General features: G+C 32.6%; 2 protein-coding genes and 1 pseudogene across 2 annotated transcripts; 1 reads left to right on the forward strand and 2 right to left on the reverse strand.

The window, feature by feature from the left end:
* Positions 1-2,984: 2,984 nt before the first annotated feature.
* Positions 2,985-5,747, reverse strand: LOC123217029 (annotated as a pseudogene).
* Positions 5,748-10,741: 4,994 nt separating this feature from the next.
* Positions 10,742-13,363, forward strand: LOC123217031 (rust resistance kinase Lr10-like). The gene is made up of 2 exons (XM_044637768.1): positions 10,742-11,485; positions 12,062-13,363. Exons 1-2 carry the CDS (start codon positions 10,780-10,782, stop codon positions 13,165-13,167), a joined length of 1,812 nt encoding a protein of 603 aa, XP_044493703.1. The 5' UTR covers positions 10,742-10,779; the 3' UTR covers positions 13,168-13,363.
* A 9,699-nt stretch (positions 13,364-23,062) lies between these two features.
* Positions 23,063-26,792, reverse strand: LOC123217032 (rust resistance kinase Lr10-like). The gene is made up of 4 exons (XM_044637769.1): positions 25,943-26,792; positions 25,756-25,821; positions 25,567-25,647; positions 23,063-24,334 (listed from the first exon to the last, which is right to left on the reverse strand). Exons 1-4 carry the CDS (start codon positions 26,679-26,681, stop codon positions 23,181-23,183), a joined length of 2,040 nt encoding a protein of 679 aa, XP_044493704.1. The 5' UTR covers positions 26,682-26,792; the 3' UTR covers positions 23,063-23,180.
* Positions 26,793-27,025: the final 233 nt, after the last annotated feature.

Raw genomic sequence — 27,025 nt, forward strand, 5'->3', positions numbered from 1 at the left:
AATCTCAATCAATTGTTCTAAGAATCGAAATCTAAACATGTATACTAACCACACATCAACTCATATAAATGCTAATATTACTTATGTACTCACAATGATAACATTAATTTATAGATCAAAACACAATCAATATGATCTCACATATTGAAAATAATGAAGATTGTCTACTTACCTCTCTTCTTTAGATGTTTGACTACTCTTCACTTGGCTCAAATAATCTCCCAAAAATCTCTTCTTGTGTTCAAGGTCTCCAAAGTTATCAAAACTCTCTCAACCTCATTGTTCTTAGTAGAATTATTAAGGTAAAAACTCAACCAAACGCGAATGTGTTCTTTTTATTATCACTTCAGACAATGATACACGGTGTGTACTTAAGGCACGTGGGCATGTCCGTCGTTGCGCAATTAAAGATTAATTCAAGAATTCCTGCAAAATGCATCCTTATCCCAAAACTCAAATATGTTAACAATACACGAGTGTGCATATCTCGTAGACTTAACCAAATATAGAACAACAAACATGAAAAAACAATTTTGCCTTTTTCATAACACAACAGGCATGTGGCCTCCCCACACAAGCTTGTGTACTCTCTACACAGACGTGTTTTGAATTTCATACTTATGCAATTATTTAAGCAATATTTCTTACACAATCAAAAAATAAAAATAACCTTGAGCAAACCTATGGGTGTTACATTTCTCCCCTTTAAAAGAATTTCATCCTTAAAATTCACTCGAGCAACTGTGGGAACCTATGTCTCATTACTTGCTCTACCTCCCAAGTGGCCTTCTTTACAAATAGTTTCTCCAAAGAACTTTAACAGGAGAAACCTATTTATTCCTTATCTGTTTCACCCATCTATCTAAAATATGAATTAGGCATTCCTTTTATAGACTAGATTATCCTCAAGCTTTATCTCACCAACTCTAAACACATGCGTCAGGTCATTAATATACTTACGCAGTAACAACACATGGAAAATATTATGAATTCTATTCATGCTCACCAACAACACAACTCAGTAGGCAACTTAACCTATACACTCTTGAATCTTGAAAGGTCCCACAACTCTCATAGCCAATTTACCTTTCTGTCTGAACCTCATCACATGTCGATAAGGGATAACTCTAGCAAAAACTTTATCACCACATCGAATTCCAAGTCTTGCCTCTTCTAATAAACATAACTTTTCTGGCAATCCTAGACATGCTTTATCCTCTTCCTCAGCTTCTTAAAGAGGTGCATCAACCTTTGAAAGGGTGTGTGAAAGGGTGCGACACTTTGAAAGGGTGCGTCATAACTTGAAAGGGTGCATGAAAGGGTATGGTAACGTTGAAGGGACACGTGAAATTGTGAAGGGGTGTTTGAAATTGTAAAGGGGTGTGTGAAAATGTAAAAGGGTATGTAAAACTGTGAAGGGATGCGTGAAAATGTAAAAAGGTGCATGAAAATATAAACAGATGCGTGAAAATACAAAGAGGTGCATGAAAATACAAATAAGTGCGCAAAGATGTGAACGGGTGCATAAAAATACAAAACGGGTGCGTGAAAATACAAACGAGTGCGTGAAAATGTGAAGAGGTGCATGAAAATACAAACAGGTCCATGAAAATGTGAAGAGGTGCATGAAAATACAAATGGGTACGTGAAAATACAAACAAGTGCGTAAAAATGTGAAGGGGTGTGTGAAAATATAAACGAGTGCATAAAATATAAAAGAGGTGCGGTAGATATATTATATATTATATTATATATTAATAATATATATAATATATATTATTTTTATGCACTCTTTCATAGTTTCACATACCTCTTCACATTTTTACACATCATTTCACATTTTTTCACACTCCTTTAAAGTTTCACGCACCCGTTTATATTTTTATGCACCCCTTCACATTTTCCTACACCCCTTTACACTTTCATATATTTATGCAGTATTTCGCACATTTTCGCACCCTTTCTAAAAAACACGCATCTATTTGCACATTTTTGCACTCTTTTGAAAAAAAGCGCACCTTTAGCACCTGTGCACAACCCACATGCACTCTCTGTGTAGTTATGTTCATCATTTTTCTAAAGGTATGTAAATATTAACTATTACATTAGAAATTAATCTGTTTTTGATATGTAAATCTTAACAATTATAGAAAAATTAAACTTAATCTGTATACTCTCAAAAATAAAATATTTTCTAGTAAAAACTAATCTGGATAAGAAGAAATAGGATAAAAGGTATTGTTGGAATAAAAAATAAGGTTTGCTTGAAAAGGTAAAACTATAAAAATTTTGTCGAAAAAAGTTTACGTAACAAATTCGATGCTTATTTTAATTAATTTTCTAATAAATAAATTATTAATATTAACTTAAAATAAGATAATTTTATTTTGACAATATATCGTTTTGTATCAAAATGTTTTTTTATGTTATTTTGTAATGAATTGTGTTATTTTTTAATATTTGACATTGCATATTATTTTGTAACAAATCATATTTTACATGATATATTTTGATATAATTTTGTTTATTATATAGTTTAGGATAATTTGGATTGGGTTAACTTAAATATATTTTTATTTAATTTAAAATTAAAAAATTTTGATACGATTTTATTTCAGTTTGGAGTTTAATCTTTAAGACACAAGCTACAATATGTAAGTGGCTGTTTCGGAATTTCGCAAAGACTTGGAAATTTGACCTTAAGCTCCTATTTGCTAGTTTGTCATTAAAATTCAAAGATATTATTGACATTTCTTTCTTTTAGAAGGGTATTATTGACATTCAAAATTTCTTTCAAAATCAGAAGTAATTTGCTACATATATCACAGTATTTAAAAAATACGTTTTCAGTTGTCTGGATGTATTTTTCAGATTTGCTTCGGTGTACTATTCTAATTTAGCCACATTTGGGTGTGTAAACTTGCTTCTTTCAACCAAACATTTGGTGCTATCAATGTAGGCTCAGACCGATTTTGGTTGAATCATGTGAAAATCGCGGTGTATCTGTTTAATATTCATTAATAAAGACAATCATTCAAACGACATCATGTATTTCAGAAACTCATACAACCAGAGTACAAGCCTACATGATCATATTACAAACACACGTAGGTTTTATTTTACCTCTACACATCATTGCAACAACTAATTATGCTACATTAATTTTGCATGAGTATTCTTCTGTTGATTCAGATAATGACCAATCGGTTGAATAGTCTGATTGAATCACCCTCATAGAAACATTCTCAGGAGAAGAAGAAAAAAAGGGTTTGGGAGGTAATTGCAAATCCTCAATGTTTCCTTCTAACATTTCAATAACTTTTGTAATTGAGGGACGATCTGAAGGCTTAACTTGTATGCACCATAATCCAATTAGACAAAGCTTTTTGGCAATCACCATTTCATGTTCAGTGACTTGTTGAAGCTCTAAATCCTCACCAATATTGATTTGATCATATACCCAGGAGGGGAAGTAGGCTTTGCTTGAACCAGTTACTCTCATATCAGAATTTTTTCTACCTCCAACCATTTCCAGTAGTAGGATTCCAAAGCTATAGACATCTGACTTGTTAGAAACCTTTCCAAAATTCCTTGATATCAATTCAGGAGCTATGTATCCTATCGTTCCTCTTGTAGCACTAACAGACACAAAATCATTTTCCTTTGGGTAAAATTTTGCAAGCCCGAAGTCAGAGACTTTTGGGATGAAATTTTGGTCTAGCAAAATATTGTGAGGCTTAATGTCAAAATGAAGAATGCACACATCACATCCCCCATGTAGATACTCGATCCCACGAGCAATTGCAAGAGCAATTTCACATAGCTTGTCCCAACTAAATGATAGAGATTTGTCTGGCCTGGAAAATATATGCTTATCGAGAGATCCATTTGGCATATACTCGTACACAAGAGCACGTTTAGACCCTTCTGACCAGAATCCAACTAATTGCACATATTGACGTGGTGAATTCGACCGATTGTGGAGACTTCATTGATGAATTCTTCTGCACTAAACTTAGAATTTTCGAGCATTTTGACTGCAATTAAGGAACCATTGTGAAGTTGTCCTCTGTAAACGGATCCAAACCCACCTTGCCCCAGCTTTTCTTTAAAATTGTTTGTCACGGCCATTAGCTCTGAGTAAGCATACCTTTTAGGCATCCAGGATTGCTGATTGTGAAGAAATTTCTCCACATTATCAACTGTCTGTCTCGTTGTTCTATATTTGCAGACAAGGTACACGATTAATACTATTGGAGCGCCAATAAACCTGCAAAAAAGAACAACTGGAACCACCACTGTGAAACCAAAAAAGGATAGTTAATTGTGGTATTTATTCATCTTCTGTTCTTGAAAAGTAAAATGCAAGAATATAGAGACGTTTAGAAATAGGAACCTATGATTGATCAATATTGTTACACGAAAAACTGCGATTCTAGTTTAGAGTGTTCATGTGGTTGAAGAAAAACAAAACAAGATGCGGAAAATATTGTAATTAGTCTGGGAATTATACCGAGAAGAAGCTGTCCAGTGAGGAATCCCATATTCACATACCATTCCCGGAAATATGATACATATCTAGCGAAACTGCCACCTGCATAAACCCACAAAGAAATTAAAAACTAGGCCTTATGAAGCTATCTAGTAACACAAGGCAAAATTAAGAATAGGAGCTCCAGTAGGCAATTATACGCGAACAGTGAATGCTCCAAACGAGTGGATCGTAAAAATTTTTCCGCAAGTATTGAATGAAATAATCTGCATCAGAGCAAAAGAACTAGAGTTTAAGCCTTATAAAGACATAAACAACCCAAAGTAGAAAGAAATCAATGGAGTCATCGCACTGTTAATCAACATATATGCAGAAAGATGAGCTTACACAATCGAGTTTTAAATCCTGATTTTCTGCAATAAAAAGAATATGTTGTTGTGCCTGCTCTTACGGAGCAATAACCGTCAGGTCGAACACAATCCCTGCACTCAAAGGACCATGTCAGATTGAAACCTGACTGCAGACTCCTGCTGATGGTTTCATATGGAACCGTCTTATTACTCATCTGCTCATACTCAATTCTCTGTAAAATAGGAGTAACTGCTTCAATCGAGCAAAACTGACACTGATATTCTACATAATGAATAGTAACATAAAAATAAGATTGATTTTCACTCAGGCAAGTAATTGCCGTAAATCGCGTATCATTAATCTTCTGAGAGCACCGGAAAAATGTAGCATAACTGTAGTTACCGTCGAGTTCTAGTCCCATATTATATTCGAATTCACTAAAATATTCTAGTCCCTCACCAACATCACCGAAAAATTGCCTCAATATATCCTCCTCTGACAGAGATCCACTGGGAAGACGGCAGGTTCCAGTGCCTAAGTTAACATCGACAGCTCTGATTATATTTTCTTTATATGAAATCTCCTTCACATAGTACCTTCCAGCGGAAGGAGATTCCAGGATGGTTTTGTTGCTTTGGCATGAAAGTTGGAAGTTGGGATCACCACAAATTGCTGGATCGCCCTTGAGGCGAAAAGGATAGCTTATGTTATTGATGTCTCCACATGAAGTAGAGCAATTTTTTTGAAGCTTTGTTGCTTGAATTTCACCGATGAACAGGAAGATCAACACAGAAACAAGAAAAGTTGATGATCCCTCCCTTCTCATCATGGTTCTCTTTCTCCAAAGATTCAATAAGTTTGGACAAACAAATATGATAAAATTGGAAAGATGCTCCAATTCTTACTTGCATATGTTAATTGACTTAAATTTCTGTGAACGGTTGGAAAATAGCTTCAAATTAATGGCATTAATCATATGTTAATTTTTACTTTTATTAGGAGATAACATCAATAGGAGACATGCAACTATAATTTTTTTTCAATTAAAAGGATTGAAATTTCAAATTTTCAAATTAAAGGAGTAGACTCAAAAACTTTTAGTATTTCTTATTGAAGGTATCAATGTACACAATTAAAATTATTTGTGTTTAATCCTTATAGTAAAACAAAAAAAATTCGATAATTTTAAGTATTGTTATCTTTTTTATTTAGTTTTTATTGTGTTAAAATTCATAAATAAATAATTATATAATATAATCATATAATATCACATCAATAAAAAATAAATTACTAAAAAAGTTCCACAATTGTCGCTTTTATGGAATCCACAATGTAAGATTAGCATTACAAATTGAAGTTGAAAAATATTGCCTTTTTAGATATGATTTGTTTTTAAAATGATTTTGGACTTAGACTACACTTTCCATAGACCAAGTTAGATGAAGGTAGTCAAAGTCCACTCTTGAATAATGGCCCAACTGGCATCACCATCAAAGCTACTGAAAAATTACAACTAAGAGAAAAGGGAAGCTACTATTTACCATCAACCAACACGGAATCTCTTGGTAGGGAAGCAAGTGGTGGAAACTGTGTCAACATAGATACTCTTGATAAGATAGCAACGTTAGAATAGGCCAAAACTTTTACTGTAACGTGTCATACACTAGTTCTGTTGAACCCATTAAGAGTCATTTTAGGAATTTTATTAGAAAAAAAAAACATTCTCATAGACATAAGAAAAAACTTGGTATGGTAAAACCCGATCTATATTGTAGTATGTCGAATCCAACCCATAAACCTTTTAGGCCTTGGCCGAAACTCACGATCTGTTACTGTTATATAATTAATAAAAAATTAATTAACTAACTAATAATTATAATATAACAATTTATTTTTCAATTAACTTAATGGGCTGACTTTATATATTATTTGGTTGGGTTGTAGGCCTTATGATTTTTGTGGACTGGCTCGCCCAAAGGCTAGTTACTATACAAGTCTTAAACTTGACTTGACTCATCCCACTGACACCTCTAACTGAACCTGAGATGGCAATTCCCTAGATAAGAATATTATGCATAATCAATCAATAATAGCCTCGCTTAGGTTACCAGATTAAGTTTATCCTAACTTACAGGAAAACGAATCCTTGAATATATATATATAATATATTATTATATGATTATGTGATTTTAAATTAAAATAACAACTAATTACATGATGATATATCATCCACATATATAATTATATACTAAAAAAATATGTATATATAACATTATTCATCTCATTAAAATAGTTTGAAATTGTGCATTGCCAAATGCTTTCGTGAAAATATATAAAAACGTATTATTGTTTTTTGTATGAATGATATAATAATTAAACTTGACAATTTGGGTCATAGAGCCATATTTGTATTGTATCACTTTGGGTTTTGTATTAAAGACTTTTAATTCTAACTTGATTCAAATTAGAATTGTATCTAAATTTTTTAATCTTAATCTAATCTTTAAATATTTGAGTTGATCTAATTTAATTAAAATTGATTTGAAATTATTTATTACTTTCACTCTTCGAAGTGTTTTTATAATTTTAATTTCTCAACCAAATTATTCCACCCTACTATTAATGAAACACATAATATAACATTTTATTTTATTTATGAATGATCTAAAAAATATAATATAAGACTTTTAAAACACATTAATAATTTGACTAACCAATCACATTCTTATTGACTTAATAATAAAATAAAATATTTAAATACAAATAAAAAATAATTTCAGTAATTACAATTATATAAATATACAACTATATGTAATTTATAAAGATTTTAACTACTGGTGATATTGTCTTTCAATATTTTTATAATTTATCTCTAACAAATTATATTAAAATAACACTTCTTAAAAACATTTGAATCGATTCGGATTGTATCGGGTTATTTTTGTGTGAACGTTAATAGTACTTATTATAATTTCAAATTGTGTCAGTTTGACCTGAAATAGATTTCATGTCAAAAAAACTTAATTTTAACTTTATTTTTTTGGTCTTATATCGGGTTAACAAATTGTATTGAAAATTGTCAACTCTAATGATAACTTATTAATAAATACATTCATTATAACGAGGGTGATGGCGAGATATTAAAATAAAATTGACTTCAATATAGTGCTGTTTTGGGTGAAACATGATAAATCGATTTTTTCTTTATATTTGCATGTATTTAGGTAAACCAAGATAAATCGTGTTTAAGTAAGATTCAAACCTTATATGTAACATGCAAACACTGGTAATAAGAGAAAATCAAGGTAAACGCTAGGATCTCATAGTCTCATCAGATGGATAGAAGAAACTAACAAACTTAGGAAACACCTTGACAGGTTAGCAAGAACTTACAGTCCAAGACCAAGCTTTCATGACCAAGTCCTTGAAGAAATTACTGATTAATTAATAATAGTAAGGATGGACTAGATTTCATTTTCCAACGCAACTTTCTTGATAGAAATTTTGCAAATTGGAAAGAAATTTTGGTCATCTCTTAATGGCGCCTGGTCCAGCAGCTTAACTCTTTCAAGTCTACTCGACGTGTAAGACATGGCTTAATGTCCGGCAGCTTGACTCTTCCAAGTCTACTCCGTGTAAGACATGGTTAATGTACGGCAGCTTGACTCTTCCAAGTCTACTCCGTGTAAGACATGGTTAAGGTCCGGCAGCTTGACTCCTCCAAGCCTACTCCGTGTAAGACATGGCTTAATTTATGATCAGATTCAGATTCGGAGAAAATTCAGGATGTCACACTTTGAGAGAACCACATCCCAAAAGTTAGTGTTGCAGCCTTGGTGTTCACGTGGTCTAGGCTATGGGCCAGCCTTCCTATGGTAATTGGGATTCTAATTTTTTTGGAATAGAATGGGTTTATAATTGTGTAACGGGAAATGATTACTGAGAAGAGGAACAGTGGAACCGAATAAATTGTCTTTCATGCATCAGCTGGCTCCATTTCAAAATCCGAAGAAAGAAATCATGAGGCATCGCCAAGTTCTTCAGATAATTTTTTGCAGTACTGACCATCTATGCCAAAAAATAATACATAAAATACCTATATTTATCATAAAGTCGTTCAATCTAGTATATGTTTATTACTAAATCAATCAATTTGCTCTAAGGATGGCAACAGGGCAAGACAAGACAAGGCCAAATACCTTAATCTCTAACCTCATCTTTGTAGGCCTAGGAGACCTTTTCATATCCTTGTCTTGTCTCTGATACGAGGATGACGAGAAATCTTTATACCTTGCTTACGAGAAACTTTTCCTCATTTTGTCTCCCTATCTTTGTGGAGAAGATTCTATTCCCCTTCTCTCCATGAAAAACAATGGAATATAAATTAGGTCGATTAGCATTAGGTTCATATAGTCAAGACATATTAATAATAATTCAGAATTTTTAAGGGTAAATTAATGGTTTTAAGGGCAGGTTGAGGATAAATCTATCCCCATCCTTCACTGCAAGGAGTTTAATAATCCCTATCCTCATCTTTGTTTTTATCGATGAATCCCTCTCTTGTTTGAAAAGGGGTAGGCCAACAACTCGGTTTCATCCCAACTTTTCTCCAACATCAGCATATGAAGAATTATAGGGCTTTGCAGGCATCTCCATGTGAAGAATAAGAGGGTTTTGGAAGCATCTCCAATCCCTGTATATCACTTTCACAGTATGCAGCATCGTTCCACTATTGCAAGATTCTAAGCAATTTCCTCGTCACCATCTTCCTCAATTTCCAAATTAATTAAGTTCTTTTCCTTGGCTCATTTTGTGTTTACCCACTTAGGAAATTAAACTTGACTTTGATTTTCAATAGCGAGATTCTTGTTCTTTCCACACCCAAACATCTAGAATAAAGCTGATTCATGGGCTTATAAAAATTTAGTTAAGAGTTCAATTGTGATAATATTTCTATAGTTTGAACCTTCTAATATCAATCAAACAATACTAGATACACTTAGTTTTGAGAATCAATATAAGTATTCAGATAATATATTATCATATAATTAATTATTGTTTTATTCTTAATTTAAATCATCAACCACATAATGATATATCATTTAAATAGTACTAATTACACATCGCTTATGGCTTGGGGGCACTACCTCTACAGCCCCACTCCCTCTCCTAGGAGTAGGGACCTGTCCATTAACAAGGCAACAGGAACGCACATTTGTTAGCATAGTACCTTAAAGATAGAATGGTTTCTAACAATTTTGATATACTATTAAAAGAAAACAAACTGAGAGAGGGAAGGCATCTCTTCACCTTCAATTGATAACAAAAGCAAAGAAAGTACATGATCGGTGTAAGAGATGCATGCCCAGTACCATTACAAACGGTAAATATTCAAGAAGAAACCAATCATAAAATCACTTAGCTGGCTAGCTAGTAGGGGTGTTTAAAATTGGTTAATTGGACCAGTTTGACAATATTGTTTATGTTTGTTCTTATATCATTTGCATTCAACCATATTCACAGAGGAACCCTTTTCGACAGCAACGATGCTGGCTGCCACCTCTTCTTCCACCGACCGCCATAACAACCACTGTGAGAATCAACAAACTGGTGCCGATAACAGCCAGTCATAATCTAGGTTTACACTTGATAAGTAGAAGAAAACAGATTTCTAAATAATGTGATTTGTGGCAAATTACTTTTGATCTTGAAAGAATTATGAATTTCAATAATACTCTTTTGAGAGATGGAAATGTCGATAATAATAATATCTCTGAGTTTTAATGATAAAAACTAAACTGGAGCTTAAGGTCAAAATTTCAAGTCTTTCTCAGAAAGTCAAATTCCAAAACAGCCAATCATATATTGCAGCTTGTATCTTAAAGATAATTTGAAACTCTACTTTCCAAGTCTGGTTTTTTTTTCTGTTTCTCTAAATGTCTCTGGTGTCCCTCATCATCGTCTTCCTTCTCTTACCTTACTCATCAATAGCCAAAAACACATCAGTTGTAAACAATGATCAACATCCATATAAATTCTGTCAGCCAACAAAGTGCCGAGAAAACGGCCCAGAAATTCCCTTTAGGCTCAAGACTCAACCAGTCTCTTGTGGCCTCGAAGGGTTTGAAATGTCATGCTCAGATGGCAAGACTATGTTGCATCTTCCTTTCTCAAGCGGTTACTTTGTGGAAGACATTTCTTATCTGGGCAGACGTATTACCATTATGTATATGAATGACACCACTTGCCCAATACAAAGTCTTATCTCTCTTAACCTCACAAGCTCCAAATTCTCCCACCTTGATAGTAAATACCCTCGCATGATTTTTTTTTTTATCTGCAAAATGAAGCTTACATGGGCAGATCCTGTTCTGGGTCCGTATGATTGCATGAGTGATGAGGGAAATTTTGTTTATGGAATGATTGACTTTTTCTATGCGAATAGAGACTTCAGGATGCCCGCAGTTTGCCACAGTTACAAGAGTGTTAATTTTTCGTATCATTTTTTGTATCTGTACCATCAAACTCCAAAGATAGTCATAAAATGGGAAGTCATTGCCGGATGCTACAACTGTGAAAAGTCAGGGAAATATTGTGGGTTCAACCCAACAAGCAATTCAACAATCTGTATCAAGCACAAAGGTAAGTCACCTTTTAGCTTTCTGAAAGTAATTTTGAATTGCTTCATGATTTTATTATGTTTTCTACATTCCTTAGAAGTTTAATTGACTCATAGAGTCGTCTAGGAATTAATTTCGGTGTGTGCATATATTTGCGAGGGAAAGTTTCAACTTTTGAGTTAACTTTTGAGGTATGATAGACCCAATAATACATTTTTGATATCCCAACAAGTGGTATCAGTGCCCTAAAAGCTATGAGGAGATAATCCCTTGCAATTTTGGTAAAATCCCATCAGTTACCTGTAAATACTACTAGGCATGTCATATTTTTGAGAATTTTTTCTTTTCAATTCATTAGGGATGTGAATATAATTGATCAGAGGCAGACCCAAGGGGGATTGAGGGTGGTCAACTAACCCTCCTTAGATTTGAAAATTTATTGGTTTATACATGAGGAAAATATTAATATAATCTCTAAAATTTTAGACTTTATTATTTTTTATTAACCTCTTATATTGTACTTTTATTCAACCTTGTACACCACTGTAATTTATCTTATTTGCTCAACCAAGTTATGAAGTTTTCTTTGCTCCCACAGATTATCATGGTCATGGTCATCTAGTTAAAATTTGGGTGCCTATCGCCACAATTTTTGGAGGCATTTGCTTCATCACACTGGTAATTTTTCTTTACAAATCCAGGAAATCTGAAAAGGAAAAAGAAACTCAGCTGAAAATAGAGAAGTTCCTGCGAGACTACAAGACCCTCAACCCGACCAGATATACTTACAGGGACCTGAAGAAAATAACTGGCAGATTCAAGCACAGACTAGGCCAAGGAGGGTACGGAAGTGTCTTCAGAGGAAAACTCGCCAATGGAATCCCAGTTGCTGTTAAAATGTTACAACATTCAACAGGACATGGTGAAGAATTTATCAATGAAGTTGCTACAATTGGTAGGATTCACCATTTTAACATTGTTCGTCTTCTTGGATTTTCTTCAGAAGGCACTCGGCGTGCTCTTATTTATGAGTTTATGCCCAATGGATCACTTGAGAAATTCATATTCTCAAGCATAAAAAATTCAACTCAACGTCAATTGAGTTGGGAGAAGTTGCAAGAGATAGCGATTGGTATTGCACGAGGAGTAGAATACTTGCACCAAGGATGCAACCAAAGGATTCTTCATTTTGACATCAAGCCTCACAATATATTACTTGACCATAATTTTCAGCCTAAGATTTCCGATTTTGGGCTGGCCAAGCTATGCTCAAAGGAACAAAGTGTCGTATCAATGACAGCTGCCAGAGGAACTACTGGTTATATTGCTCCAGAGCTCTTCTCCAGGAACTTTGGCGAGGTTTCTTACAAGTCTGATGTTTTCAGTTATGGGATGGTGTTATTAGAGATGGTCGGATGCCGAAAGAATATTGATATTTCAATTGAAAATCAAAGCCAAATTTGCTTCCCTGAGTGGATATATAACAAAGTGAGCCAAGGAAACGAGCTGGGTTTAGAAATTGAGGTAGATAGAGATGGAGAAATTGCCAAGAAGCTTGCAATCGTGGGACTCTGGTGCATTCAGTGGAATCCAGCAATGAGGCCTTCCATGCCAATTGTGTTACAAATGCTTGAAGGTGACTTGCAGAGCTTGGAGATCCCTCCAAAGCCCTTTGTTTCTTCAGACGAAGAAATGGATGCATAAATAAATGCATTCTTCTTCTTGTAATAACACAGTTGAAACAGACCGTATTCATTTTTGGATTGATTAGTGTGTTAGGTTAGCTTTTCAGTTATGAGCAATGTTATGTGTGCTACATAATTAGGTACCTAAATAATGTGACTTTATATGAATTGATGTCATTTTATATTTAAATCAAAATTATCTAATTATATGATAACACACAATTTAATTTATAGTTTTATTGTTTAGTTATCGACAGATAACTCTGCTTTTTAGTGAGTAGTGCAAAAACTTTTTACTCTTCTAAAAATTGTAAAGGTTGAGTAGTGCAACCTATTATATGATAACAAAAAGTCTGAACTTAGGCAGACAATTGTAAAAATTTTTTACTCTAATATTGAGCATTTTATCGAGGATGTTGGATCAGAAGCTTACTATGGATAAAAATAAAATGGTATACAGATGCATATATTAGAATAGTTCAAAATTTTGTCAAAGAATTTGTTGGAATTGATGTTCACTTCATTTATAAGGCATTACTCGATCACTAGGTGCATTCCCACTCCCCAAAGAGCAGGCAGTCTGGAGAGGGCAATGCCTCTAAACCCATAAGTTGCTTGGCCTTTAACCCAGGAGGAGCCGTTTCATGATTTTTCTTTTTGTAATAGGAATCCTAGTAGAGTTTGACTTATGAAATTTATTTTAGGGATAAAAATCCTAGTACACAAAGACAATATTATCTTGTATAAGTGATATAGCAATCAATAAAAATATATGTATACACTTATATGTGTCATCATATGATTAAGTGATTTTGAATTAATGATAAACTAATATCAATCATGTGATGACACATATAAATATGTATATATTTATGTACTCCAAGTGGGTACACATAATATTATTCTATAGCAATTCATAATAAGTTCATGGGATATTAATTAAAATAGGCAAAAAATTTTTCGCTTATACCTTTTTAGGCAAACGCACAGTAGTTTTACTTTTATAAGTAAATTTTTTTGTAACTCCAAAAATACCCTCCCAGCCCTGTAGCTGTAGGCGTTGGAAGGAAGGTGTGGTGCACGCGGTGCGCATGCAGTGCGTGCGGTGCGCGCGGTGCGTACGCAGTGCGTGCCCAGTGTGCAGTGCGTACAGAGTGCACGCACCCTCATATAATATATATAAACAACTGCATGCACACTTTCTTTTATATATATATTAAATAATATAATATAATATTTAAAAAATATAATAAATAAATAAATATATATTAAATATAATATAGATAAATAATAATAATAATAATAATTTTTAAATATATATTATATTATTATATATATTTAAAAATTATTATTATTATTTATATATATTATATTAAATATTATAATATTTAATATATATATATATAATATTTAAAAAATATAATAAATATAAATATATATATATAATAAATATTATAATATTTAATATAATATATATAAATAATAATAATAATAATTTTTAAATATATATTATATTATTATATATATTTATTATATTATAATATTATATATAATATATATTTAAAAATTATTATTATTATTATTTATGTATATTATATTAAATATTATAATATTTAATATATATTTATTTATTATATTTTTTAAATATTATATTATATTATTTAATATATATATATATATATATATATATATATATATATATATATATTATATATATATATATATATATATATATATATATATATATATATATATATATATATATATATATATAAAAGAAATGGTGCGCGCACTGCACGCACTGCGTTCACCCCCGCACTCTGTACGCACCGCACGCATTGCACGCACTTCGCACGCACTGCACGCACTCCGCACGCACCGCGCGCACCACACCTTCCTTCCAGTGCCTACAGCTACAGAGCTAGAAGGGTATTTTTGGAGTTATAAAAAAATTTGCTTATAAAAGTAGAACTACTGTGTGTTTGCCTAAAAAGGTATAAGCGGAAAATTTTTTGCCTATTTTAATTAATATCCCTAAGTTCATTGATTATAATGAAAGAAATGATGAGATATTGACATAATATTGACTTTGCTAGAAATAATCTTGTATTGGGTGAACTAGAATAAATCATGTGTCCATTCTCTTTATTTTTTGTGTGTTTATTTACTTTATTGATTCCACACACTCTCTAATTTTTTCAGAATTTAGTTATAAAGGCCGGAAGAATTGTAATCACAGGTATATCTAATAATTTTTTTGAAAATTTAAGCCAGGTTTTTGATTAATTTTAAGAGAAAATATTATTTACATCAACCTGAATAGAAATTAAAAAAAACAAGGAAATTTTTATTTTTTGTGTACAAGTTACAGAATTTTAATTGAATATCAGGTAACTGGAGTTGTCATAGGAATTTATTTGGCTGATAATTATAAAGAAGGCTGTGCAAGTTTTTGGCTCTAAATAATGTTATTATATTTTTAATTCAAAATTAATCACTTATATAATAAGACATTTTCATGAGTATCTAATTTGATTTTTATTTTTATTTTAAGTACACATAATTTTATGAAAGAAATATTTTACCGGACTTACTTGTTGGGATAATTAATTATGTTTATTACATTAATTTCTTTTTGGGTCTTTTTTAGAGTTTTTTGATTGGGTCCTTGGGTGTTTGACTCAAACTAGCACTTCAGCTCAAACCAACTTGATTTCATCAAATTATCAATAAATTTATCTTTTCATGCAGATTTTTATTTTTTCTTACGATTTTTTATTAATAATAATGATAAATTTATCTTTTTCAGTATTTTTATTGGTGGTTCCTTTCTTACTTTATCTCTAACCACCCTTACTCTTTCTCTCTGCAGTTCCTCCAACAACACATCAGCATCTCGAACTAGACTTATTGGATTTGTGTTGAACTCAACTTGGCCATTGTTCAGCTCAAAAACACCCCTATTTCTTTTTTCATTTTTTAATTTCATTTTAGGTGGGAATCTCTTAAACATTTTAGATATTTACTGCTACTTAAATGCAGTCAAATTGAATACTGGAGTGTTAGTTTAGTGGTTGGACTGGGCTTTCAAATTCAGTGGCCATCGTTGTAGACTGTTCAAAATTTCATCTGTAGTATTAATTTATCCAAGTTCTGCAGCAGGTTCATTAAATAGCCTGTCAAGTCTACATATTTCCTGGTAGACCTTGTAACTGAGTCAACCCCGGCAATTGTTTTTTATAAATAAAATAATATTTAATTAAGTAATTATATACCATCTATATACTTAAATAAATATTTAAAATATGCATAACATTGATCAATTGGTAAAAGGTTAAAGCTATAGAAATATTATCACCTTCCAATTCTTATCTAAAATTTTGAAAGAAGTCCAAGAATCAGCTTACTCAAGATGTTCTATTGGAGATGTCTGCATGCATGCTGAAAGAACAAGGACCTAATGACTGAAAATCAAAGTCAAGTTTATTTTCCTATGTGGGCAAACACAAAATGAGCCAAGAAGAAGAGCTTAATTAATTTGGAAATTAAGAAGATGGTGATGAGGAAATTGCGAATAAGCTGTGGAGCTAACTTTTGGGATATGGTTCTCCCAAAGTTTGGTATCCTGAATTTTCTCTGAATCTTATTATAAAGTAAACCATGTCCTACACGTCAAATAGACTTGGAAGAGTCAAGCTGTTGGACTAGGCACCATTAAGAAATGTCCAAAATGTCTTTGCAATTTTCTGAAACTCCTATCAGGAAAGTTGCATTAGAAAATGAAATCTAGTCTCCTTAATAATTTCTTTAATGACTTAGTCATGAAAGCTTGTTTTTGGACTTTAAGTTCTTGCTAGCCTATCAAGGGATCAAGACTTCACGTTGGTGTTCCCTAAGTTCGTAAATTTTTCGTCCATGACCAGTCTATGAGATCCTAGCGTTTACCTTAACTGCCTCTTAATTGCTACCTTAGTTTGCATATTCAATATAAGGTTCACATCTTACTTGAACACAATTTATCTTGGTTCATACAAACAGTAAAGGAAAATGTGATTTATCCTTGTTCACCCAAACAACACTATATTGAAGTCAATATTATTTCAATATCTCCTCATATTCCTCATTACAATGAATTTATTTGTTGATGAATCATTGTATTACTTATATAAGAGAATAATGTGTTCATATATTAGTATTTTGATCCCTAACATAAACCATATTAGGATTCCTATTTCTAAGAGATTTTTTTTTTTAAATCCTAAACAACTCTTAAATGGATTCAACAGAACCCGTGGGTGATGTGGTAGTCAAAGTGGTAAGCAATTCCAACATTGCTATCTTAACAAAGTTTGTAACATCCCTAGTCCAAAGTCCGGTCTACTGTTAAGATATTGTTTACTTTGAATACATAGACCATCATGATTTTGTAAGAGATCTTACGACCGGATGAGAGTTATCTATGGGGCTTAGATGTGGTGCATGTATGGGGTGAGGAGAGTGAGTGGGGCTAACACGCTAATCAAGTGCATCAATGTACCTAACATATTCCATTGCTTCGATGTACCACTAAGATTCCTTCTCCTTTCTTGATGGAATCAAAATTGGATTGACAACATCTTGAAATGTGTGAGGACAACGCATTTAGAACAAACATTGCATTAATTCAAATATATATATATATTTATTTATTTATTAACGTACCAAAAAAGCCCTGAAAATCGTACTAATATCATCCCAACTCAGGAGCTCAACGGTCTTCCATTTTAGCATATGAGGGACCTTGTCTCCAGCATTACAATCAACAAAATCACTTATATTGCATAGGGTTTTATATATCCATAGTTGCATCCAAGAAAAAGGTTTTCAAGTTAAACAAATTAAAAAGTAATGGATATAGTAACTGTACATAATAAAATCTATATATATAACTACCTGAAATATTATTGGAAATGACTATTTTACCTTTATAAGGGAGGATTAAGAGGAAATATTATATAAGATCCAATGAAGGTGCTATGAAAAGGAAAATGGATGAAGGTGTTAGACTGTATGAAAGATGGCACAAATAAAATTTGGGGGTGTCTGATCGTGTGGATGATCTCCGACTAGAGTGATTTCAAGTAAAAAAACTAGAAATGATGTACTATGATATTGTGACTTGTCACCAAACTTTATGCAATGTGACGTATCATGAAGCTATATGCAATGTGATTATACCACCAAGTTGTGTGCAATGTGGTTGTGAAAGTATTAGGGCTAGTTTGTGTGACCTTAATACCTTTGGATAATTATGTATTAGCGTATGGCACCTTTGCATTTGGGATGCTCCAGTAAGCACTGAAGATGGGTTTCATAGCATTTGGGATGCATGTGCAATAACATGAGAGGCTTGGGGTTTTATTACTCTTATGATAAGGTATCTATAGTTTGAAGCTTGATCGACATGTGCACTAGGTGTACTTTATGATTAACATTTGAGATGTTTCATGCTTTCACCAGGCATTGAGAACGTCGATGTATATTGTTTGACATTAGTTATCCGAGATAACATCGTCATTGAAGATTGGGTGTTGGGTATCGAGATGATTTGGATGGGCATTTGGTATGCTAGAGAAACAATTGTGATACCATAAGGAAATTGATCAAAAGACATATATAAGATTTGGATTAATTATGACACGAATACATTATTGATTATTATGGGGTTACTTACTTACTGAGTGTGTTTCACTAACCATCTTCCTTTATGGTTTTGTAGGTAGGATTGTGGAGCAACAAGAAGCCAATGAGTTAGCTCGAGGCAACGCGTGAGGCAAAGACATTTGGTCAGTTTGCATATTGTGTTGTGTTTATGTATTAAGTTTATCTATGATATTTATGCACTCTATTTTATGACTTGAATTTCAAACACTGAAATTGATATTATGTTTATTATGAGTTAATTCACTTTTTGGAGATTATAGGAGTGAATTATTTATCATGCATGATTATTATCTCTACTGTGAGTCTAAATGAGGAAATCTTTGGTAGCACGCCTCTTCGAATATTATCTAGGTAAAGGTATGTATCTAGAGCAGGGTATTATAGATGGTTGACAGAAGACTCATTGTTTTTTATTTTGAACATGGGGGATAATGTTTTTTTTTTTTTCAAGTAACCTATTATCTGTGTTGAAATGTGGCTAAAAATTCAGGTATGCACGTTGAATATCTTCCCTTAAATTCTTGATCATTGGTTGGAATTTTTAGATGCTTAGAATCTTGTAATTGTTAACTTAATACTCTTGATGCATGTGGTGAATTCTTATGTAAATTCTTGGTTGTTTTGATGGTTCTTGCAGCTAGATTCTTGCAGAGTTTCTGACTTGCTCAAGATTAGAAAGTCTTGAAAACCTTGAATGTTTATTTAATCAAATCCTACATGGGTTGTGGCAAGTATTATCGCTTGCTGTATTGGAGCTTTCAATGCTAAAGTTCTTTAGATTTGGTTCAACACATGTACAAGAAAATAAATCTTAGCGATTTGGTTTTGGATCCACATGAATAGCATGAGAATGGAGGAAACATTGGTGCAATTTGCATGGAGTTTTTCATGTGTTGTATATTATAAGTTTTTGGGAAAGATTTGCAAGGCATAAACCAAGAATAATGTGCATATTAAGTGTTAGGTTCTTGGAGGAAAATTCCAAGAAAAATAAGCCAAGTTTTGGAGCATAAATTCCACCTCTTTGGAGATGTCGAGAAGCTTTTGGAAGGTATCTTGTGAGACTATTGTGTATGTTTTGAATGTGAGATATCTGTTCTAAGGTTTTAGTGCAAGCAAACATTCAAGATAGGACGAGCATCCTTTTATAGTAATAGTTATAAATTAGGGATAAGAGAAATAACAACTAGCACCCATTTGAATTAGACAAAATTGTCTATTTACCCCTAATTAAGCTAAGTGCATAATGAGGATCTAAGGTAGAAAAATTTGGAAAAGTTAAGAAAAAGAGATAACTAGCTAAAGTAAAAGTGTTTGACTATATGAAAGATGACACAAACTTCATCTAAATTGGATTTAGGTTGAAAAAAAGAAAGCTTAGAATAATAGTACACACTCAGATAACCACTAGTTGTGGTGAGTTATATGAAAGCAATAAAGTTATACGAGAGATAGATACCCATGAGATGCATCATAAACTCAGTGCCAAGACATTTTAGCCATATAGTACAATTCAGGGGTGAATGTTAAGGGAATGGATTTATACTTAGTTTTTTATGTGGTCAACAGGATACATAACATACATGCTCATGGTAAGGATAATTTGAGGATGGTTTTTAGTTAGTAGTCCTGTAGTTATGTAAATGAAGTAAAGGAAGGACTACGACTAGTTCCCCATGTGACTAGGGTATCATAACTAGTTAGCCCGATAATTCGATTGACATGTGCATGAGACATAATAGTTAGTATACATGAGAGGTGTCAATTGCTTTTACTAAAACATCAAATATGTCTAAGGTCAACTTAGGCCTTAGTAGTCTTTATGAATGACCAATGTTTATGGCATGAGATTGTCGAGTTATGACTACCTCAATCCTTAGCAATGGAATGCCAGTTTCAGTTATGTCTTATGCTAGATGTTGAGTGGTAACCTACTTACTAAGTGTTTTTCATTAACATATTCCTTTTTTATGGCTTTGCAGGTTGAGGCAAATAGTGAGGCAAATGGGGGAGCCAGTGTTCCAAGTTAGTTCATTGCATGAGACTAAGGGTAAAAACATCATTTTCAGAATTGATCACATTTTTATATTTTATTATTAGCATGAGAGTTATGAGACGTTTGCACAATACAAATATGGTTATTATTATTATGTTTTGAATTTTAGACAATGAATTATGAATTTATATTTAAGGGTTTTACTATAACTATTTATGGGATCGAAGAAGTTTTATTTACACCTTTTTACACACAAATAAGTTAAGAGTTTTTATTGCAAACTCATATTCCATTATATTCATTAAGAAGTTAAGTTGTGCATGTCTCTTTGGGTCATATTTTGTGTAAGGGTAAGTGTTTGAGGAGGGGTGTTACATCTATGTCTTTGGATTCTTCAATTGAAACAAATAACATGATGGAATTTTGGTGACAAGGAACATAATATCTTCTCCAATTGCAATATCTTCCGTTTTCTTACTACGGAATTGTTAATTCAATGAGTCATTATGTTTTTATTTTGATGATAATAAACTAATATGTCTTTAAGCATATTGACTAATGATTTTACTTAAGTGTGAGTTTAGATTGCAAGAATTTATTTAATACATTTGAAATAGTTTCAAGATAGAAATAAAGACAAAGCTCAAGTGAAGAATTCTTGAAAATTTGAAGAAAAACTCAAGTTTAGGAACCACGATCATCAATGAAATGTTATTCTTTGTCTCTCGCTGACATTGATCTTCGTCAAGAGACATGATGAGTGTTTGAGTTTTTGAAACCATATGAGTATGTGTTTGTCTTTACATTAAAACTTAGATGAAAAATAGTTCTTTTACCTTTACTTTAATAGACTTGACAAAATTTCATATGATTCGTTAATTTGATATGACACAATACAAAAACATTGGTTTAGGGTTTTGATTTTAGATAGGAAAAGTAGTTTAGGTTGACTTAGGATCGGTCTTTGAAAAATCGAATCGCGAAACGTGTTTGAGTTGACACAAAGCTTAGTTGACTTTATCCAAACTATTCCAAAAATTTCGAATAAAATATTAGATAATATGATATTACGAAAAAATTTCCCTTTTTTTTATCATCATTATTTTTAAAAAAATATTTTAATTCACATAAGCTATATTTTTTAATTCCAATATACTTCACCATTTACTTGGAGGAGTTAGCCTTAGACTTTTTGACAAAATTTTATCACTTCCTATAAAAAATTATTTATTCAAATTTAATTATTTTTTTTGATATACTTGTAAAAAATTATTCGTAATTTTTTTTTTTTAAAATGTTATAACTACTTTTAATTTGAACTTGTTATATTTAGTGTGTTATATTTATATACTTGATGATTGTTATAAAATTTATGACAATTATATTCATCACATATAATGGAAATTAAATTTTTTAAATATTTGATCGTAGTTGTTAATCTCGTTAATTATTAATTGTATTATTTTAAATTTAAAGTTATAGATTTATTTTTTGGGTTCTCGAGTGTGATATTTTATTTTTTATATTTATAATTGATTATATAAAAAGATAATAAATAAACTATTAGTATTAACTTAAAATACAAAAAATTTATTTTGACAACATATCGTTTCGTATAAAAATGTTTTCCCGTATGTTTTTTTGTAACAAATCATGTTATTTCTTAACATTTGATATTATGTATTATTTTGTAACAAATCATATTTTACATGTTATGTTTTGATATAATTTTGTCTGTTATATAGTTTGAATTAATTTTGGTTAAGTCAAGTCAACCTAAATATATTTTAATTTGATTTAGATTGAGAAATTTTGATATGATTTTACTTCAGTTTGGAGTCTAATCTTTAAGATATAAGTGGCTGTTTTAAAATTTCGCAGAGACTTGAAAATTTGACCTTAAGCTCCTATTTGCTAGTTTGTCATTAAAATTCGAAGATATTATTGACATTTCCATCTTTTAGAAGGGTATTATTGACTTTCAAAATCAAAAGTATTTTGCTACATGTCACATTATTCAATAAATCCGCTTTTAGTTGTCTAGATGTATTTTTCAGATTTGCTTCAGTACACTATTCTAATTTGGCCACATTGGGTGTGTTAACTTGCTTCTTTCAACTAAACATTCGGTGCTATGAATGTAGGCTCAGAGCGATTTTGGTTGAATCATGTGAAAATCGCGGTGTATCTGTTTAATATTCATTGATAAAGGCAATCATTCAAACGACATCATGAATTTCAGAAACTCATACAACCAGAGTAGAAGCCTACATGACGATATTACAAACAAACGTAGGTTTTATTTTACCTCTACACATCATTGCAACAACTAATTAAGCTACATTAATTTTGCATGAGTATTCTTCTGTTGATTCAGATAATGACCAATCGGTTGAATAGTCTGATTGAATCACCCTCATAGAAACATTCTCAGGAGAGGAAGAAAAAAAAAAGGGTTTGGGAGGTAATTGCAAGTCCTCAATGTTTCCTTCTAACATTTCAATTACTTTTGTAATTGAGGGACGATCTGAAGGCTTAACTTGTATGCACCATAACCCAATTAGACAAAGTTTTTTGGCAATCACAATTTCATGTCCAGTGACATGTTGAAGCTCTAAATCTTCACCACTATTGATTTGATCATATACCCAGGAGGGGAAGTAGGCTTTGCTTGAACTAGTTACTCTCATATCAGAATTTTTTCTGCCTCCAACCATTTCCAGCAGTAGCATTCCAAAGCTATAGACATCTGACTTGTTAGAAACCTTTCCGAAATTCCTTGAAATCAATTCAGGAGCTATGTATCCTATCGTTCCTTTTGTAGCACTAATAGACACAAAATCATTTTCCCTTGGGTAAAATTTTGCAAGCCCAAAATCAGAGACTTTAGGGATGAAATTTTGGTCTAGCAATATATTGTGAGGCTTAATGTCAAAATGAAGAATGCATACATCACATCCCCTATGTAGATACTCGATCCCACGAGCAATTGCAAGAGCGATTTCACATAGCTTGTCCCAACTAAATGATAGAGATTTGTCGGGCTTGGAAAATATATGCTTATCGAGAGATCCATTTAGCATATACTCATACACAAGGGCACGTTTAGACTCTTCTGAACAGAATCCAACTAATTGCACTATATTAACGTGGTGAATTCTACCAATTGTGGAGACTTCATTGATGAATTCTTCTGCACTAAACTTAGAATTTTCTAGCATTTTGACTGCAATTAAGGAACCATTATGAAGTTGTCCTCTGTAAACCGATCCAAACCCACCTTGACCCAGTTTTTCTTTAAAATTGTTTGTCACGGCTATTAGCTCTGCATATGCATACCTTTTAGGCATCCAGGACTGCTGATTGTGCAGAAATTTCTCCACATTATCAACTGTCTGTCTTGTTTTTCTATATTTGCAGATGAGGTACACGATTAATACTATTGGTGCACCAATAAATCTGCAAATAAGAACAACTGGAACCACCACTGCAAACCCTAGACCCAAACAAAGATAGTTAATTGAGGTATTTATTCATCTTCTGTTCTTAACATAAGTAAAATGCTGTAAAGTACAGAGACATCTAGAAGTAGAAACCCAACATTGATAGCCAATATGTTAAATATCATAACATAAAAAAACAACATATATAATCTAGAACGAGGTTGTAGTTAGAGATGGCAATTTGGGCCTGACTTTAAGGGCCCCGACCCTCCCCGACCCTAACGGAGAGGGGATTCCCCGATAAAAACGGGGAAAGGGGCGGGGATGGGGATGAAAAAAATCCCCGTAATCGGGGACGGGGCGGGGACGGGGATACATATGTCCCCGCCCTGCCCTGCCCCTCCCCTCCCCTCCCCGCCCCGCCCCGCCCCGCCCCTCCCCTCCTCACCCCCTAAATCTAATATATTAATATAATAATTTATAAACTATTAAGTTATAGAAATTTTTACATTATGATTTATTAAAACTAAAACTTTAATTTTACTAATTTTTGAATTATCAATTATTAGTTTTTACTAATTTCTAAACTATTAATCTAATATATTAAAAAAAAACCCCAGAATCTCATTATCATAAAATACAAATGTACCAAATTAATTCTATTTCAACTTCAATTAGTCAATCCACCAGGTTTTACACAAAAAAAAAAAAACAAATTATAACTTGATAAAATCAATTAAAGTGAATAAAAAGTATTAAATTTAATGTTATTATAAAATTACCCTAAATCACATACATGAAGAGCTATTAATGAAGAGATTGATTATTGCATATTGTTAGATTTTATGAAAACTTTGTATTTGAACTAAAATAATAATGAATATTTTGTAGCTCTTGTAACAAGTGATATTTTTGGAGAATATAATTTATTTTATTTATTGAAATACATAACGGAATTCAAATTTATATTTACGGGTATGGGAAGGGGATTTTTCCCCGCGGGGACGGGGAGGGGATGGGGAGGGGATTTTCCTTTGCGGGGAGGGGACGGGGATTTTTTTTATCCCCGTAACGGGGATTTTTTTTATCCCCGTAGCGGGGACGCGGCGGGGACGGGGATTGAAATCCCCTACGGGGACGGGGACGGGGACCGGGATTGACATCCCCTCCCCGCCCCTCCCCATTGCCATCCCTAGTTGTAGTTTAGAGCGTTCAGCTGCCTGTACAGAAAGAAAGCTAGATGTGAAAAATATTGTAATCAGTCTGTAAAATATACCATGAAGAAGCCCTCCAGGGAGGTATCTTATGTCGAAATAATAATCCTTGAAACCTGATTTACATGCCGCGAAAAATTCACCTGCATAAACCAACAAAGAAATTAAAAATTAGGCCTTATGACCATGGGGTGTAAAGACCACAAAATGCTAGGAAATTAAGAAAAGGAGTTATGGCTAGGAAATTATACGCGTCCACAAAATGCTTTCATAGAGTAGATCATATATAATTTCCCCCAAGTACTGAATGAAATGATCTGCATCAGAGCAAAAGAAATAGAGTTTAAGCCTTATAAAGACATAAAAAACCCAAAGTAGAAGGAAATCAATAGAGTCATCACACTGTTAATTAACAAACATGCAGAAAGATGAACTTACACAATCGAGTTTTAAAATCTAATTTTCTGCAAGAATTATAATATATTTCTGTCCCTACTATTGAGCGGCAAGCATCATCAAAGTACCATGTCAGATTGAAACCTGACTGCAGACTCTTGCTGATGGTTTCATATGGAACCGTCTTATTACTCATCAGTTCATGCCACCATAAAATAGGAGTAACTTCTCCGTACGAGCAAAACGGATACTGATATCTCATATATCTCATATTAATAGTAACATAAAAATAAGATTGATTTTCACTCAAGCAAGGAATTGCTGTAAAGCTCGTGTCATTAATCCTCTGAGAGCACCGAGAAAATCTAGCATAACCGTAGTAACCGTCGAGTTGTAGTCCTCTGACAGAGATCCACTGGGAAGACCGCAGGTTCCATATATACCCCTCTATCAGAGATCCACTGGGAAGACCGCAGGTTCCAGTGCCTAAGTTAACATCGACAACTCTGATTATGTTTTCTTTATATGAAATCTCCTTCACATAGTACCTTCCAGCGGAAGGAAATTCCAGGATGGTTTTGTTGCTTTGGCATGAAAGTTGGAAGTTGGGATCACCACAAATTGCTGGATCGCCCTTGAGGCGAAAAGGATAGCTTATGTTATTGATGTCTCCACATGAAGTAGAGCAATTTTCTTGAAGCTTTGTTGCTTGAATTTCACCGATGAACAGGAAGATCAACACAGAAACAAGAAAAGTTGATGATCCCTCCCTTCGCATCATGGTTCTCTTTCTCCAAAGATTCAATAAGTTTGGATAAACAAATATGATAAAATTGGAAAGATGCTCCAATTTTCACTTGCATATATGTGGGTATGGTCTACCATGTTCATTGACTTAAATAGCTTCAAATTAATGGCATTAATCATATGTTAATTTTTACTTTTATTAGGTGATAACATCACTAGGAGATATGCAACTATAATTTTTTTCCAATTAAAAAGATTAAAATTTCAGATTTTCAATTTGAAGGAGTCAATATTTCAAACTTTCTTATAAAATATATCAAATTTTTAATATTTCTTATTAAAGATATCAATGTACACAAATACAATTACTTGTGTTTA

Source organism: Mangifera indica, chromosome 5, assembly GCF_011075055.1.
Source record: "Mangifera indica cultivar Alphonso chromosome 5, CATAS_Mindica_2.1, whole genome shotgun sequence".
NCBI lineage: Eukaryota > Viridiplantae > Streptophyta > Magnoliopsida > Sapindales > Anacardiaceae > Mangifera > Mangifera indica.